At 43.1% G+C, this 19,122-nt stretch overlaps 1 protein-coding gene across 4 annotated transcripts in view; it reads left to right on the forward strand.

Moving 5' to 3' along the window:
• The window catches only part of ESYT2 (extended synaptotagmin 2), a 71,694-nt gene that overhangs the window by 3,508 nt on the left and 49,064 nt on the right, over positions 1 to 19,122 (forward strand). For all 4 annotated transcript variants that reach the window (XM_081163545.1, XM_081163546.1, XM_081163548.1 and 1 more), the window contains exons 2-4: positions 14,901 to 14,942; positions 16,341 to 16,475; positions 18,203 to 18,279. In XM_081163545.1, coding sequence (XP_081019671.1) covers positions 14,901 to 14,942; positions 16,341 to 16,475; positions 18,203 to 18,279 — 254 coding nt within the window. The remainder of the gene's footprint in view (positions 1 to 14,900; positions 14,943 to 16,340; positions 16,476 to 18,202; positions 18,280 to 19,122) is intronic.

Raw genomic sequence — 19,122 nt, forward strand, 5'->3', positions numbered from 1 at the left:
CCTATAGCAGTCAGGCCTGCTTGGGATCACATGGCTCTGCTCCTTCCTGCCCAGGAATGCCCTGTTTTGGAGCTTTCTGCTGGCATCTACCCATCAGGTGGCATCTACTCATCAGGTGGAATGGGGAGTTTTGAATCAGCAGAACTGTCATCGCTGTCATTACTCTTCAGATGTAGGCTGGCATAGCTGGGCAGAGGGATTCCTATCCACCACCATGCCATAGTCTGCAGCAAAGGGGGTTTGCATTATTCTGTAAATTTTGCTGTGTTGAAGGATTCTGCTTAAGCACAGATTTGTAAAATGTTATAGGTAGGCCTAAGTTGAACTTCAGGCTTTGTTGTTAGGAATGTTTTTGCTCTACTAAATAGGGGTCCATGTTTTGGTGATGCTGAGTTATGGCTCAAAAGGATTCAAATATTTAGGGGGGGGGGGAACAACCTGGCTAAGAGATCAAGGCTCATAGTCATGCTCCTTGTTTTGCCATGGTGCAATGTGCCAGATTCGTGGCCTGCTTTTGTTAGCAGATCTGTGTTTCCGAGATGACTGAACGAAAGCTTCCTGTTGGCTCACACAGGAATGAAACAACTGCAGTAGAATGTGGTAAATCTGGGAGTGGCAGTGGTTGTCTTGGCAATGGAGATGTTTCTCTGTTCACAGATACTTCAGGTTTTTCATCAGTATTTCTGTGTAGATGACGCTCAGAATACATGTATAGTATTTCCAAATCTGGATTGTTGCTTATTTTTATGAAATGTGTAGAAACTTTAGAAGGGTCATAGAACGTGGCACCTTAGAGAAGTAGATTTACAGTGTAATCCTTTACATGTCTACTTGCAAGTAAGGTACATGAAGTTCAACCCAACTTATTCCCAAGTGTGTATAGATGACTGAGCCTTAAATTGAAGACCCCCCCAGCTAGGTAGTTTAATTTGGATTTGGAGAGTTCATCTCTGTTGGCGGCCATGAACCAAGTGTCCCATCCCTTGGCTTAAACAAACGTGCCTGAAAGCTGCTAAAATATCACTGAGCCCCTTGGAGAAATGACTCTATAATTCTTCAAACTGAGTAATATTCAGAGATATGCAGGTAGGAGGAAATTTTAAATTCAGGTTGGCAAAGAACAGCTGTTAAATAGATACTGACCAAGGTGCAGGTTGATCTGAAGAGAACCAGAATTTAAGCCTGTCATGTATGTCTTTGTAAAGGGTTTAAAAGTTATATTAAACTAAATAATAATGGAATTTAGCCAATGCTTTTCAGATACAAAGGTAGCACACAGTTAAAATTTTGCAGTCCTGCTGTAGTGGAAGTTGGTGTACACCTTTGTTTCAAGATGGTGTACAAGATGTGTTGTCATGAGAAGGATCCATGTTAGGATATGGTCACAGTAACCGTGAATGTTGGAATAGGAATTTATTTTAGGATCTGCCAATTTTTGAGACTAGGGTAAATCGAAAAGAGTATACAGTATTTGGGCTAGATTGATACTTTGATGCTGAGTACTTGTACCAGTAGACTTTGTTGCTCTGCAAAATAGCCAGATACATCAAGCCCTTACAAAAATGGCCCTAGATATTTTATCAGTGCTAACATTTCTGAGAGACTAAATCATGGATTTTCAAGATTCTAAGTTCTCCTAAGCTTTGCTTTAGGCTGCTTAATGAAGCATGGGCTTCACAAACTACAATGAAATAAGAATACTGCTTGTGCTGCTTTGAATATGAAGAGAAAATTGTCCATTGTAAATATTATGTTTCCTCCCCTTCTTTCTCAGTCGGTACAAAGTTATGGTTTGTGGTTGGCAACATAAATAATCTTAGGTAGCAGAATTGATGATGAACAATTTTAGAAATTACATAGTTGAACATTTGGTAAACTATATTTACAAATTGTTTGTCAGCCTACATCTTCAGTTTGATTTTTATTCATCCAAGACTGGCCTCAGTGGATAATCAATACTTCTTTTTTTGCAGTAAAATGTCTGGTCTACAGCCGTATCATATTTGCATGGAACCAGTCCAATTGAATGACAGGACATCTCAGTAAATAGGCATAGAATTGAACAGTAAGAGTTTAATATCCTGTTCCTAAACAAGTTGCATCCAGGTCTCATTAATTTTGGTGTGTTGGTGGTGCTGTGATCATATATGTGTTAGTTAGGAGTAAAAACTTTTTTTCAAGGTTGATTGCTGGAGGAATACTGGTCAAAATGCAGTAGTAACGTCTTGTCTGTGTAATTTAAACAAATACAAACTTCTCTTGCAGAACTTGTGTGTTTATAAGAACTTCTGGAAGAATCACTTAGAGTGGCATTCTCTTGTAATGAGTCAGTGCAGTAACTCCCTCCCCCCCCCCCGACTTCTGGTGCAGCTGTAAAATTTCTACCAGTAAGTTAGACTTCCTTTCCTAACCATGCTGCTTTAGATGTCAGTTACATTTATTTCAGTGCAATTTATTTGTAACTAAGAGTGTGCTTTCTTTAAAAGTGAGTTTTGTTGAAATTTGTGAGACATCCCAGTAAATATGCTTGGGTTTGAAGCATTAGAGGTGGTGTTCTAACTCGGTTGAATAAGTGTACAATGAATTTGTTACTAAAAATGAGACTGTAGTTTGTCTTTGGCTGAAAATAACTGTCATATGATGAGCATTACATTGTCATTTGGCTGTCCTTATCGTATAGCAGCATGGCTTAAGCAATATATTTCCGCTAGTTCAAAGGCAAGCTCCTTTGCATGTCAGAGTAATTAGATTATATCCGCTAACATCTGTAGAAAGCATTTTTTAGTTGAATCAGATTCTTAATAATGAAGATATTAACTAGTGCAATGCTTAGCATACCTCTTCCTAATGCTATTTTCATAACCTTTATATTCCATCAGCTAGTTGTCAACACGACTGTCCTTACTCAAGCTTGGCTGTGTTGTGTGATTGTGATACAGCACCAAGTGTTAAATTGAGCCTTGTGTATTTCAGCAGTCCTTTTTTCACCCCAAGCCTCTAACAGTGCAGTTCTAAAAATATGTGGACTTATGCCTTAGCATGTTCCAAATAGCTAAATTCTGCAAGAATTAACAGAGCTGTGGCCCAGTGAGATGGTGTTAGCCTGATGCTGAGAGGAGAGGAATAACACTTGAATATGCTTGAACCAGGTATGTTCAGTTACCAGGTATGCATACTTGATTTTTCTCAATAAGACTTTGCCAGTGTGAAGTGCCACATGATACTTTCCCTGTAATTAATAATGGAAACTTTGTATGTCCTTTATGCTCACATGATGCAAGTATGAGAGTAGCTGTGCATACCACGTGATTCAAACATCCTTCCTGTCATGCTCCACTCCACAGTAGCCACCTCTTCAAATATTGTTGTAATGCAAATGTGCTATGGCAGAAGTTAATAGTCCAGTGCACAAATTTAAGGTTCCATAAATTGTGTGAGGTTTCTTTTGTGTGTGTGAACCTGCTGATAGAGTAGATAGCATGGCTTCTTTTCTGGTTGGTTGTGATTTTAACTTCCAGTTGAAATTCATTCAGACTTTAGAAAGAAGCTACAGCTTGTCTGTCAGTTTGTGTCTTCACTAAGCCAACTAATGTAGACGTGCTTGTCCAGTTTCTTGCAGATCACTATTAACTTGTGAAGCACTTCTAGGCCATGTGTAAAGTGCAGGTACCACTTCTATTTGTTGTGGTATTTACAGGCTTCGTTTGGTTAGTTGTTAAGTGAGCTATACCAGGTCATCTGTTCATTGCCATTGCTTGTGGTATTGAAATTGATTCTCTATTCTCAAGTTATTTTAGTGGAAAATAGCTTTCATCTCCTGCCTTTAACTGCCTTCCAAGGCTTTCTCTCCCGTTTAGAAAAGAAAGCATCTTTAAAATGAGCTTAAAGTTCTGTCACAGGTGCCCCAGCTCCCTTTCCCCCCAACCAGTCCTAGCTTCTACAGCATCCCCTACTTTTTTATCTTTATCTGCTTATATTTTGTCTGTTGACTTAGATCCTTGGGAACATGCGAATGGCACCACATCCTCAGTTGTTCTTGAGACTTGAATTTATGTAGCACTGCACATAAAATCTTGCCAAATTGCATTCCTGGTTGCTTCTGAATTGTTTGTCCTGAGATTGCCAAGAGTGGTCTGATTTGTCAATATTTTGAAGTTTAAAATATGCTATGTTGGCTCACAATACTCCAGATGTTTTATTTTATTTATTTGATAAAATTTATATATTGCTTAATGGACCAAAAAACCCTAAGTGGTTTACAAAAACAGCATAAGATATTCAATAAAAATGCAGCTAAAATTAAACATTAAAACAATTGGCCATAACATTTTTCAAAACATTCCTAAAGTGAGAAGTTTTAAAACAAATATACATTACATGTTAAAAGTGCATCTTAAAATTGCATGTCTGGGTAAACTTGCCTAAACAATTTTTTTATTAGGCATTGAAAGCAATACAGTGGTGCCTCGCAAGACGAAATTAATTCGTTCCGCAAGTCTCTTCGTCTTGCGAGTTTTTCGTCTTGCGATGCACGGTTTCCCATAGGAATGCATTGAAAATCAATTAATGCGTTCCTAGGGAAACCGCCTTCAGACCAGGTCCGGGGACAGTCTGTCCCCGGACCTCTTCTGAAGGCTGGGGGGGGGGGACAGGGGCTTTTCTTCCCACCCCCAGCATTTTAAAAAACCCCGGGACAGCGGAGGACTTCTCCGCTGTCCAGGCGATCTTAAAATGCTGGCGGGCGGCATTTTAAAATCGCCCCGGACAGCGGAGGACTTCTCCGCTGTCCGGGGCGATTTAAAAGCCCCTGGGAAGGCAGGCAGGGGGGACAAAGACTTTCGCCCCCTGCCCGCCTTCAGAAGGTGTTCCCGCCCCCAGCCCCGCTTCGGAACAGCGTTCCGAAGTGGGGCGGCTGGGGCAGCTGTTCCCGCCCCCCCCTCCCCGCTTCGGAACAGCGTTCCGAAGTGGGGCGGCTGGGGCAGATGTTCCCGCCCCCCCTCCCCTCTTCGGAACAGCGTTCCGAAGTGGGGCGGCTGGGGCAGCTGTTCCCGCCCCCCCTCCGCGCTTCGGAACAGCGTTCCGAAGTGGGGCGGCTGGGGCAGCTGTTCCCGCCCCCCTCCCCGCTTCGGAACAGCGTTCCGAAGTGGGGCGGCTGGGGCAGCTGTTCCCGCCCCCCCTCCCCGCTTCGGAACAGCGTTCCGAAGTTGGGCGGCTGGGGCAGCTGTTCCCGCCCCCCCTCCCCGCTTCGGAACAGCGTTCCGAAGTGGGGCGGCTGGGGCAGATGTTCCCGCCCCCCCTCCCCGCTTCGGAACAGCGTTCCAAAGTGGGGCGGCTGGGGCAGCTGTTCCCGCCCCCCGCTTCGGAACAGCGTTTTAAAATGCTGGGGGTCGGCAGCGAACGCTTCGCTCCCGACCCCCAGCATTTTAAAATCTCCCCGGGACAGAGAAGTCTCTGCTGTCCCGGGGAGATTTTAAAATGCTGGGGGTCGGCAGCGAACGCTTCGCTCCCGCCCGCCAGCATTTTAAGATCGCCCGGGGCAGGCGGGGGGGAAGGCAGAGGTCCTCTTCTGAAGGCCGGCTGTGGGCGAAAGTCTTTGCTCCCGACCGCCAGCATTTCCCTATGGGCTTTCGTCTTGCGATGCAAGCCCATAGGGAAATTCGTCTTGCGAAGCGCCTCCAAAACAGAAAACCCTTTCGTCTTGCGGGTTTTCCGTCTTGCGAGGCATTTGTCTTGCGGGGTACCACTGTACAGTGAATGTGTCTGCCTAAAATTAATGGGCTGAGAATTCCAGAAAGTAGGTGTTGCTTCACTGAAAGGTTGATTTCTTGCAAATGAATGTAGAATGGGCATTATGTTTCACAATTTGATAAAAATGCAGCACTGGTCTCACTATCTTATTCTGTACTATTGTACATTTTAAGCATTTATTTATGCAGTTTCATGAAATTTTGCTTACTGTACCCTTGTTTTCTTGACATCCTGCAGACTTTGTCAGAATTGAGCTGGCACACTTTTGAAATAGAGTACCTGACATGAAATTCAAGCAGCTTTGAATTAATATGCTGTCAATCCAGTTGTTTCTAGGGATTGGCAAAACAGCATGGGAGCTGAATGGCAGATTTTTCTTGACAGATTATATGTTTACATTTGTGTTGCTTATATGAATGTTGCCTTAGGAAAAATGACTGTACTGCTTTTGAAACCAAAATAGATCTAGGTGGTATAGTCAAAGCACCTTTTCATCTCTCTCGCTATTTTTACTTTGTTTGTTTGTTCTGGATGTTTTCTCAAAACCTTGGCTCTTCAGCCAAATAGCAGGCATAATCATGGGCCTGCAGAGAGGCCAGGGGATCACATAATTAAACCCAGAGCCCTAAAGGCAGGACCCTCAAGGTATTCAATATGATCTGTGCAACAGAGCAAGTCCCCAAAAGATTAGCCCACCTTATCCTAAGAGTTTGCTGCAGGCAAGAGTGCAGAAGTGAACAAGATGCCCCATATCAGACATGCCTGCCTGCAACCTTCAACTTTGATCCCCCCCATCTTTATTAAGTTTAAATAACAGCAGATTCACATGTATGATGCTTCACGAAACAACAAAAATAAATCCATTCGTTTCTATGCAGTTCATTAGCAGCTTTCAACTTTGACTGTCTCTTGTCAACCCAGGAGCACTGGTAAAGTTTCAGAGGTGTACAAGAGTCAATACTGTTCAGATTTATTCTGTTGAATATCTGGACCAGGGGTCAGCAACCTAAGGGCCATGGGCCACAAGCGGCCCACGGGGGTCATTAACCGGCCCATGAGCTGCCCCTGAACCAAGCTGCTTGCTCAGTGAGTCCCCGCCTGCTGCACTAAACCAGCGCAGCGAGGGGACTCGCTTCCACGGTGCAACAAATCACGGGCACTTGCACTCCGGCCCATGGAGGAATCTCCGCTGGAGTGAACCTTGCAGACCCCTGATCTGGACTATAAAATGCTAAGGGAACAGCTTTTTGTACAGGAACATTATTCTAGCCCAGCTGAGTCTGTAACCTGGATTTGGTAGTAGCATTTTGGACAGGCAAAATGGAAGGGAGCATGCAGTTTAGTTGGAAAGCACATCCTTTGGACGCAGAAGCCACCCCAGTTCAATTCCTGGCATTTCCATTTAAAAGGACATCAGGCAGTGGTGGTGGAAGAGACCGCTACCTCAGTCCTTGTTAGTCTGCCAGTTCCAGTTGAAAGTGGACAGTACTGGTCTGACTTGGCATGTGGCTAGCTTCATATTTATATATGTTCATATAAATACTGTTATCTCCTCTGACAACGCTGAGTAGACAAGTCCAAAATACATGTTCATGAATCATTAGGGACACTTGGTAGTGTATACAAACTTGGCCTCTGGACAGAATGTATTTCAGGTAAATATTGCTAAGGGTGTGCCTCTTTCTAAGTAGTTTCTCCGTGTTACAGTACTTGCTTCACTACTCTGTTAAAGTGTACTTTCACTTCTTTTATCTCTTGGTTCTCTGTGCAAAGGAATTAGGTTTCCTTGGAGTTTTTGGTGATGCCGCTGTGCTCCCTTTATTGCTTAAGTGTAGAGATTAATGGTAGTCCCGCCCTCATTTTTATGGCCATATGATCATGAATAGTTCTGCTTCGAAAGTATTGCTCTGCACATCTGGCATGGGAAAGAATGGAAAGTGTTACTACAGGAAGCTTGAATCTTGGTTCAGCATCCAGTCTCTGTGTGTCTGTGGCCATGCACTTCAATATATGTTGTGACTGAGGGAGATGGTTTGGTCAACTCCCTTCTGTGTCCCAGATCTAAGCTCCAGCTGCACATTGCGCAGGAGGCATCGGGGTGTTCTTAAGACTTGCTGAATGGAAAATGCAAAATAATTAAACTTAATTTTGGTCTCTATAAAACAGCTTTCAAAAATGACTGCCCCTCCCTCCTCTCTTTTGCTTTGCTTGCTTTCATTTATTATATTAATGCTCTTATTTGTATGAATCATGTTAGCACGCAGTCTTGAGTTCAGGGGGAAAAAGTCTCATGAGATGTGGCTTAATGACTAAGCCTTTTTCAAAACTAAGCTCTCCCATCTGCCTAGAAATAAAATATGTACTGCCATTTCTCTGTAAACAATATGTCTTTGCAGTTGTTTGCCTCTTAAAAAAATGGTTTAAATAAATCCCAGTCAAGACGGTTGCTGCATAGCAGTAATGGCATATGTTTTTTAGCATATCCAGCTACATTGTAGGAAACCAAATTGCCCGTTGTTGTTGAAGGTAGTAGGTAAGGTAAAGGACCCCTGGACGGTTAAGTCCAGTGAAAGGCGACTATGGGGTGCAGCGCTTATCTTGCTTTTCAGGCCGAGGGAGCCTGCGTTTGTCTGCAGACAGCTTTCTGAGTCATGTGGCCAGCATGACTAAACTGCTTCTGGCGCACGGAGGACTATGATGAGTGCAAGGGCTCATGGAAACTCTGTTGACCTTCCCGCTGCAGTGGTACCTATTTACCTACTTGCACTGGTGTTCTTTCGAACTGCGAGCTTAGCAGAAGCTGGGACAGAGGAACGGGAGCTCACCCCGTCCATGCAAATAATAATTAATTACAGAGAGATCTGTATTGAAAACAGCATGTCGATGACAAGCATGAACGATTCCAGATTGAGGAAAAACTACATTTTTGTGCTACAAATGGGTTAGCTTGTACACAGCTCTACTTTGCTCTAGTGTTTACCCCAGAGCAGCTTGCTTATCATTGGAGGCAATACCACAAACGTGGAAATCTGTAGTACAATTGCATAATGTGGATTACATGAGCATAGATGCCAGACTATAACTGAATATATATTTATTTGTAGTATTTCTCGCCCACGTTTCTGTTCAAAAAGTAAGTCCAAGCTGGGAAACAAAATATTAGCACCTGAAATGCAGTATTAAAACATACGGTAAAACCCTCATAAAAACATAGCTTTTATATCAGCATATCTAACAAAATTTTAAAAAGAATTGATTAAAGAAACTTTACTTTTGTTTAACCCAGCACTCTATGGAACAATAATTGTAGTTCTGGTGAAGCTCCTTAGAAAGGGAGTTTCAAGAGTTAGGGTGATGTAACTCAACCCTAGTCTCTGCTCAAGTAAATGCTGGGGAAGAGTTCATTCAGGAGAAAATGCTGTATAAGTTACACCAGGGGTCAGCAAACATTTTCAGCAGGGGGCCGGTCCACTGTCCCTCAGACCTTGTGGGGGGCCGGACTATATTTTGAAGAAAAAATAATGAACGAATTCCTATGCCCCACAAATAACCCAGAGTTGCCTTTTACATAAAAGGACACATTCTACTCATGTAAAAACACACTGATTCCCGGACCGTCCATGGGCCGGATTTGGAAGGCGATTGGGCTGGATCCGGCCCCTGGGCCTTAGTTTGCCTACCAATGAGTTACACCATGAATTGTACCCAGCAGGTAACAGGCAAGCAGTGCAACAAAATTCAGTGCATTTTTGGCAGCCCACTCAGAATAGTAGGTGTACAGCAAGGCTGTTCTAGAACATGCTTATTTAGAAATTCTAAGGCTTGAATCTGAAGCATTTGCATGCTGTACGGATTTCACATTTGAACATGTAAATTCCGCTTCTGGCAATGGCCAAATGATCGATAAGTTTGGGCAACAAAATTTGAAGTGTGTAAGAAGAAACAGCGGGTTACAGAGGGTTGTATCTAAGTGCTAGTCTTGCTCACAGTAGATGCACTGAAGTTAAGGGACATGGCTAACTTGGCTTCATTCATTTCAGTGGGTCTGCTCCAAGAAGATCTTAGTCGGATTCAACCTAGGATATTTAATCACCTGTTTTGATTTTTGCTTTACTATGCTCAACATGCAACAGAAAATTACCTGATTTGGAAGTGGATTGATTTATGGCTGCAATAACTCGCAATCACACATTTCACATATTGTATACTTCACATGTTTGTGCATCCCCACCCCTAGAACAAAAGCTTCTGTTCACCCCAGAAGCAGCCATTGCTGTCTCCTTGCTTCTGAGAGCTTAGCCTGTCTTTAGCATTTGGTACTGCTGGGACAACAAACAAACAAACAAATCTCTTTTCACTCCCTGCATCTTTATTTAGGGATTTTGTGGGGCAACATTAGATGTGCTATTTAGGCACTTACTGGTGCTTTGCCCCACAGCAGGTTTCACGATGGGGCTATTAATGTATTTGGAATAGCAAGGAGTCCAAATTTTACGCAGGATAAAAAAGCAACTTCTGCCTGCCTGCATTGTGTTTTCCTCAATAGGCTGTTCTAGCTCAGATGTGCCTGATGTTGTGCTAAGCTAAGCAGAGCTCTTCCCAAGAGACTGTCATTCCCCTGACTTACGTTGAGCACTTTTTGTTGTTGTTAATTTGTTGAGGAAGAGGTATGTTTCTCCCTATGTATCCAGTCTTCACTGCCCAGAGTTCGGCTGTATGGATTGCAGATAACAGGGTACATGCCAGACAAGAACGGAAGGACTGCAATACAGCATCTGTATCAATTAGTGTTTTGTTAAGTGCTTCTCTTTTTGGTTCCTAGAAGGGCGACAGGGTACCGAAGGAGGAAATGTGTTGAACCTCTTGCAGTGTTTACATACAAATTGAGAACTAGCTGCCTGCGGATGGTTGACGGTGTTGTGATATCTAGGATATGTTTGATGCCTAAAATAGAACAGAGGCTTGCATTTCTCATGGTGTATGAACATGCTGTAAAACTTGTCATAGCTTAAAATAATGATGCATTAGAATTAGAGGTTTAGGGAGGAACTGGCAGCTGAAGCACACAGAAGAGTATTCAGAAGAAGAAAGGAAGATAGCTGTTTAAGGAACCAGTGGTACCCACAACACAGTTGCTGAAGAGGAATGCTCTTGTCCAGAGCTCAGGTCAGCCTGGAAGAGGATGCTATAAGGCCCTTGTTGCTGCTTAGACCTCCCAGGTGGGGTGGCTTTTGGTTCTGGAGTGTATAGTTGCTGCCGCCTCCTGCTCTGCCTTCCCCCTCGGCTGATGAAAGCCCTCCCCAGCCTCCATTGACGCTTTCTCCTTAGCAGAAAAGGGTAGGAGGAGAGCCAGTATACTTTAGCCCCCTCCTGAAGTGGTGGAAGTCAGGGCAGAAAGGTGAGATGTGCCCTTCTCCAACTCAGGTTCCCCTCTTTCTTCCTTCTCTTCCTACGTTAGAGCCTGCCATTCAGTGTAAACATTGCTCAGCTATTACCGTATTTTTCGCCCCATAAGACACACTTTTTCCCCTCCAAAAATTAAGGGGAAATCGGGGTGCGTCTTATGGGGCGAATGCCTGCAAGCCTCGCGCGCCCGGCAGGAGGTCCCACCGGGTGCGCGAGGCTTGGGGCGGCAGCCTGTCGCCCGAAGCACGGGGAGCCCTCGGGAGGGCTCCCCCTGCTTCGGGCGAGTGTCTGCAAGCCTCGCGCACCCGGCAGGAGGTCCCACCGGGTGCGCGAGGCTTGGGGCGGCAGCGGACTGCTTGCGCGCACCTAGAAGCTTGGGGCTCGCTGAGCTCAGCACGCCCCAAGCTCCTGGTATAGCGCAGCGATCCGCTAGCCCTGGGAGAGCCCCGCGGCTCTCCCAAGGCTAGCGGACTGCTTGCGCGCACCTAGAAGCTTGGGGCGCGCTGAGCTCAGCAGGCTCTAAGCTCCTGGTGTAGCGCAGCGATCCGCTAGCCCTGGGAGAGCCCCGCGGCTCTCCCAAGGCTAGCGGACTGCTTGCGCGCACGCAGAAGCTTGGGGCGCGCTGAGCTCAGCAGGCTCCAAGCTCCTGGTGTAGCGCAGCGATCCGCTAGCCCTGGGAGAGCCCCGCGGCTCTCGCAGGGCTAGCGGACTGCTTGCCGGCACGCAGAAGCTTGGGGCGCGCTGACCTCAGCTTGCCCCAAGCTTCTGGATTAGCGCAGGGGTCCGCTAGCCCTGGGAGAGGCGCCCGGCTCTCCCACGCTAGCGGAGACCTTGCCGGCACGCAGAAGCTTGGGGCGCGCTGAGCTCCGCACGCCCCAAGCTCCTGGTGTAGCGCAGCGCACCTGGGGGGGGAATAAATTTTTTTCCCTTTATCCCCCCCCCCCCAAATCTAGGTGCGTCTTATGGGCCGGTGCGTCTTATGGGGCGAAAAATACGGTATATCAGTCAGCTTCCTGAGCATCAGTTTTGTGTGTGGCCATTTCACTGTTGAACTGATAGGCATTCAACTTCCTGAGCTCTCTCTGTTGGAGGGAATAACTTTACAATTATCTTGAAACACGTATTCATCACTTGTTCATAAACTGGTCTCATTACATTTCCGCTTATTGTTGTAATCTTACGCTTTAACCCCTATGTAAGCTAGTCCATGACTTGTTGCCGATTAAAATTGTAAATGAAAAGGTAATCAAAGCCACAAAGCTGAAGGGGTAAAAAAGGAGTTGTGTCTGAAAGGGACTAAATAAATGTTTTGCAAATGAGGGTTTTAAGAAAAGTAGCTGATTGATGGTTTAGAGACTTGCCTTGAATTCCTGTAACCTGAAATAGTTTAAAAATGTGCTTAAAAAACAACTACAACACCCTTTTCAGTTTACTAGGTTTGCTTCAGAGTTAAGAGCTACACAAAAAAGGTTATGTAAAAACAGCAAAGAGCTCTGGCAGTGCTTTACTAACCATTGTGGACAAAATGGCTAGAACACTGAGGAAGATCTCAGCTATTATATAAATATTTCAGGTTATTCCATTCACTTCTCAGTTGCTTCCCAGGTAGATCGATTCTAGTGTCTTTTAGTTAGGGTTAAATTCTAGTTTTCATTCAGAGCACAGAAGATACACTTAATTTTCTGAAGCATAAATGAATAGCCTAAAAAAATTCTGTGGAGACATCACCCTTTTAATACTGTCGCTGTCTGTTTGTTTTAGACTTGATTGCCCCATGTGTTTGAACTCTATATAAATAAAATATTGTGTTCTAGTACTTAGAAGCACCCGGTATACATTATTGATGGTTCTCATGTACTTAAGCTCATTAAGTATGACAACTGTTTGGAGCAAATAGCCCTTTTAGTGAAGGTGTTACAGATTTGAGATGAAATAAAAGTCTATGAGCAAGCAAATTTAAAAATCCTTTATTAAAGAAACAATGTCTATGACCAAGCAGATTAGAAAATCTCTTATTAAAGTAACAGTGTCTATCAGTCATCCTTTTTTTTTTTTTACCACAATGAGCCAGCACTAGCAGTAAAAATAAAACCAACTAAGCTTGAAGAGAACGAGGCCAGCAAATTGATGTACTTTTTTATTTGTGGACTGTCAGTAGTCTTAAGAAATAGAACAGTGCAGATGTAGGCACTTGATCAGCCATAGGCAAACTCCGCCCCTCCAGATGTTTGGGACTATAATTCCCACCATCCCCAGCTAACAGGACCAGTGGTCAGGGATGATGGGAGTTGTAGTCCCAAACATCGGGAGGGCCGGAGTTTGCCTGTGCTTGTACTTGATCATTTAAATATGGATCAAAGTTGGTTAGCAAGCCATAGTTATATCTGTGGCTTCTCTACTGTACTTTTTAACTGTAATTAAGGCCACTGTAGGCAGATTGGGGAAAATTTGCATTCAAAAGGAGGGAGAGATGGTGCATATATACAGCTGCCAAGGTTCTAACTATGGTTATGATGGGGCTTGATAACAAATATCTGTCAAACATTTTGAAATACAGTGGTACCTCTGGTTATGTACTTAATTCATTCCGGAGGTTCGTTCTTAACCTGAAACTGTTCTTAACCTGAAGCACCACTTTAGCTAATGGGGCCTCCCGCTGCTGCCGTGCTGCCGGAGCATGATTTCTGTTCTCATTCTGAAGCAAAGTTCTTAACCCGAGGTACTATTTCTGGGTTAGCGGAGTCTGTAACCTGAAGCGTACGTAACCCGAGGTACCACTGTACAGATAGTCATTTTGTGCAGGGGTTCCATTCCTGGGCCCTGTGCACATCAGTGGAGTGTGCGTAAGCCAGCCCTGCTATGCCCCCATTCTGCCCTCTTCTCAGTCGCCCATCAGTTAGATGCACGCAAAATGGTCACTGCCTGTACAATATAGTTCAGTTCAGATGGCTTTCCAAAGCATGGTCCTTGAGGATAAGATATAACTTGTGTGCGCCTGCACACTTGTTCTCCTTTCAAGCACAACTTCACTTGGTAGTTTAGCAAAGCATAGGTTGTGTTTACATCTGAACTGCACACTCTTTTCCAGGCTTGCCTTCCAAACCATGACCAGAAACCACTTCAGATTATGGTGTAACTGACCGATTTGGACAGTGCAGTGATTTACGATTAGTGCTAAACTGCAAACAATGCGCTTGATTTTGTGGGTGGGCAAATGCACAAACCTACATGAACCTTTGCAGAACAGCATACAATGGCAGCATCAGATACAGAATGCTGTTCTAACATTTGAAGATAATAGTTAAAAGGTCACTAGTCAGGATTTATCTTTGGATGGGTAATAAGAAGGTGGGGGTGGGGAGGCACAGGGATAACTAGCTTTCAGAACAACCTACTTGCAGGGGTAACGGAAGAATATCAATTTTTGGGAGCAAGCAAAGTAGACAAACTATCCCTAGTCTCTTGGTATGAGCCAGTAATAGTAATTGGACATTATTACTTAACAGAGTAAATTCTCCATGTAAAAAAGATAATTGCCAAACTGGATTGTACCATATTTATGGTACTCCATGACCCTGTTGTACTTTCAGTGGCAGGGTCACCAGGTGAAGGGTTTGGCCAACAACTGTAGAAAACGTTTCAAGCCTGGTCATGAACTTGTATGGTGCAGTTCATCGGCCTTGAAGTCCTTGACTCATGTTCACAGTGATTGTGACCTTGTGCGTTTCCATTTTTCTTTTGGTTAGGTGCACTTTCCAGACACAGAGAGAGCAGAATGGCTGAACAAGGTAAGTTATTCTTTCCTTGCCTGGAAGTTCCTTTTATTGCTTCTTCCCGTTGTCATTTTGTCTTTTGACCAACTCTTATTACCTATACTTGGTGCAGAAGCTCAGAGTATCTTGTAAGGGACTTGAAGAGAATAGAAAGGAGTTTATCAACTCCTCCTCATGTTGGCAGCCATAACTTCATGCTAATTAGTTCTCACATATTTGCAGGAGAAGTGATGGGGAACCTTATGGCTTTTGGGGTTCCTTCTCAAATGAAATTCCTGAGTCTGTATTGCAGAGGGAAAGCTCCCAGGGTGATGAACAGATAATTTATTGGAGAGGCTTATTTTCTATAACTGATTTGTCAATCCTACTATCATGGGGAAATGTTTTTAATGCAGATGTAAGCCTTTAGTTGATCCTAGTGCCCTAACTTAGGGGAAAACTCCAAATTGTTACTATTAAGCTGAGTTAGAGGACAATATGAGGCAACTTGTCTGATTTCCGTAATCCAATGACTGCATCACAGGTAGAATCTTCCGTCCATGACTGGTTGTGTGTGAAAGTGAGAGTGTTGTCCAATCTGCCTCTTCATCATAGTCCTCATCTCCATATTTTCCTTCTTTCATGCTTTCCTCCTCTCATTTTGTGTGTGTGTACTCAAAATTTCATAGATGTATGAAGTACGTATGTAGCCCTTTGCTGTGCACTTTGATGTGAGAGGCTTTCCTGGAGCTGCTGCTTACGTTCTCAGTGCTGTGCTTTGCAGCCCTCTTGCCCCAGCATCTTCAAACACACCCAAGGGGAGTGTTTAATGCCACATTTTGTCCCCTCCCCCATTTATAATAAGACTTTCGCACTGCAACATCACTCGATTATAAGAAGGGAAGATGATGTGATATCAGCTGTTTGTTGCATCACCCCTCATACTGCCCTCCTTTCTTTGCCTTCTTGCAGCCAGTGTGGGGCCTTGAATTCTTATGCTGTGCAATTGTAGAATAGCCTTTCAGCTTGTAGTGCAATTGCACAGAAAATGGACTCTAGTATGATTTTCTATGGCTTAACGTTCCATGGACAGTTATAGCCACAGAGACCTCAAGATGCCTATTCTTTTATGTACGTTACTTTCTCACTTCTGTGGAGCATCTTTGATAGGAGTGCATGTCCAAAAACATTTTAGGTAGTCATATATTACATTAAAACATGAAAAAAGTTAAGTGAAAGAAGTACACAGACATCTTAGTTATATGAAGCACAGCAGATGAATTTTCCTGGTTGTAGCCTTTATGAGGCTGCTAAGGCAACTGAAGGTGATATAAAATGGGAAATTGTACACAAAACTTTTCAATGAAATACTTCTACTTATGCTATAGTGTGTTATAGCAAGAACCTACAAATGCCCTTTTTTTTCTTTCTCAGACTGTAAAACACATGTGGCCTTTCATTTGCCAGTTCATTGAGAAACTTTTCCGTGAAACAATAGAACCAGCAGTGAGAGGAGCAAACAGCCACCTGAGCACCTTCAGTTTCACAAAAATTGATATAGGGGATCAGGTAAGTTTCTTCTAGACTGTGCATACTGTCTAGACACTTGGAACCTAGTGTGAATTAGGGCACCAGCTATTTTCTTAAGAGCGATTATAGGCAAAAAGTGATTACGGACAAGGTGGTAATGTACAAAAACAGCTATAAGTTTATTTATTCAGTTTGACCAGAGTTCGTGTTTTGGCAATATTTTCCTGGAGATGATTATTTCAAAAGCGATATTTTGCTTTTCTGGAGGAGGGAAGATTGTAGTGTTGTTGTTGTTGTTGTTGTTGGTTGTTATTGATTACCTGTCCTTTACCTTAAGCTCCCAGGGCAGGTTACAACATTAAAACACAACATTACAACACAATATTAAAAACTCTTTAAAACAGCTTACAATGCACTTGATGTGTTGCATGATATTTTTGTTGAGGAATTTTCTTATTTCGCTACTGTACTGAGATGATTGTATCAACTCATTGTGTGTTTGAAGAAACAATACCTATTTTAAACTAAATATTTATACGAGTCTTGTAGTATTGGCCGCAACATCTTTACATATTTTTGGCCGTATTCCAGTACGTTGGTGTTAACTGTCATCTTTGCCTTATGCTGAAGGCAGTAGATTTTTTTTTTATTACAATTTTTTAGATGACTTTGCTCTTCCTGTCTTGTTTGTAGTCAATCAGAGGCTTAATTGGTGTTGTGGTGTTGCTGTGATAACAGAAGTGGAAGCATTTCAGAATGTAAACTACTGTACTTGTGTTACAATATTATTTAATTTTTTTTTAATGCAGTCTAGATGCCTAGATTGGACCAACATTTTTCCATTATCCTTTGGAAAAACTTGCTCACAGCACAGGCGTACAAGCACTTCTGTTCAGAGCAGATACTGGTTGATTGCTCAGCTGAGCTGTGTGTTGTTCCCGGTCATGAATCTGCTCTGCGGATTGTAGTTCAAACATTAGTTATTTGGTTAACCATATCTCACAACCCACACTGTAAACATTTGGGCAAAAATAGCCTTGATAGATCTTGTAACACCGCTTCTGCTTATTGATTGATGTGGAAGATGTGTTATGACCAAAATGAGATATGCCATTTGTTTTCCTCTCTTAAACAGAATTGAAGTACAAACTTGGAGTAGAAACGGTGTAGTAGGTGGGAGCAATTTTATAGAATACTCCTTTTTCCTTTCAGTTTTTTGTTATTCCAGTTTCTAAAACAAAACTCCCTAGAAACTGTGTGGAATAGCAACATTATATTTACGAGAAATAACAAAATTCATCCTTGCCTCCTTTGAGTTGGGAATCGAACTTCCTGTTTATGTAGAACACTGAAGGTGGCATGCAAAATGCCTATTTGGGCTGAAATGTGTAGGTTTAACACAGTAATAGCATCTTATACATTGATGGTGAAAGTAGAGTCAATTCTCTTCCACTTTACAAAAGCATCCTTGCCAGGTTGCTTGGATCCAGTTCTTATTCGCCGCAAGTGATCAGGTGTGCTGCGTTTCAGTGTTTCTGGTATGTCATTATAGGACAAAGAAACCCTACATTTTGATATAATGCTAATGCTTTTTATTACTCATGCAGTTTTCCTACATGGAATTTGTTCATAGTGACACATCCAGAATAAGAGGGGCATATTCCGTTAGGTGGCATTTCTGAATCTGTGTCCGCGTCAGACAGCATTTCACACTTGATGGGATGATTTTAAGAGAATAATTACTTAAAACTTATTTTTCTCTTTAGCCTCTTAGGATTAATGGTGTTAAAGTGTACACTGAAAATGTGGATAAAAGGCAGATAATCTTAGATCTTCAAATCAGGTAAAACTGTCAAAATGTATACGTCACAAGTTTTGTATTTTTAAACAATGTTTCATTTTCCATTGGGATTTTTTTGGGCAAAATGCTTCCCTGTGCAGGAAAATACATTTTTGTTTACATGATAAAAAAATTTAGAAAACCACTAAGGGTTTTGCTAACATGAATATGTAACATTAAGCAAGGTACTATTGTGCACAGAAATAAAAAAAGAAGTCACACACATTTTTTGATAGTAAGAGCAGAATAAGTGATTTATTTTATCTGTGGATCTGTCACTTCAGTGAAGAGGGGTTTTCTTTCTTCTTGTTCCTGTTCAAGTCTGTCAATGGCCATAGTTTAGCATAACATGGATGAGCCTCCATGAACCCACACAGAACATCATGCTCATTCCCTCCCCATAGTGACTGATCTCCTGGAGGCTTGTCCACACAGTGCTAAGCCAGCTTTGTATTTCAGCACTTCCCTGATAGCTGTAGGAGAGAAGGAATTGTGTGTGGGCAAGTGAGAAGGCTAGTGGAGAAGGAATTGAGTGTTGTGACCCTTCTCTGTGCAGAGCATAGAAACCAAGCAGGCTTGCAGAGGAAGGAATCCTCCGCCTCCATTTTTTGCATAGATAAGGCAGTAGGAAGAGGGGACAGAGCCCTCCATCTGTTTGCGAGGCCAAAGCACACTAGGTTGGTTGTTTGTGTAGCTCCACTAAACCATATTTAGCATTAGGAGCAAATTGGGGGCCCATTGTACCTGTTGAAAGTAGAGATGCATAAACTGTCAATATGTGACTTACGAGGGTTCCTTCGATGTACAAGATGTGCCTCCTCATGTTTGGAAACAACCCCTTCCTGT

This window comes from Podarcis bocagei (genome assembly GCF_964188305.1).
Source record: "Podarcis bocagei genome assembly, chromosome: 12".
NCBI classification, from domain to species: domain Eukaryota; kingdom Metazoa; phylum Chordata; class Lepidosauria; order Squamata; family Lacertidae; genus Podarcis; species Podarcis bocagei.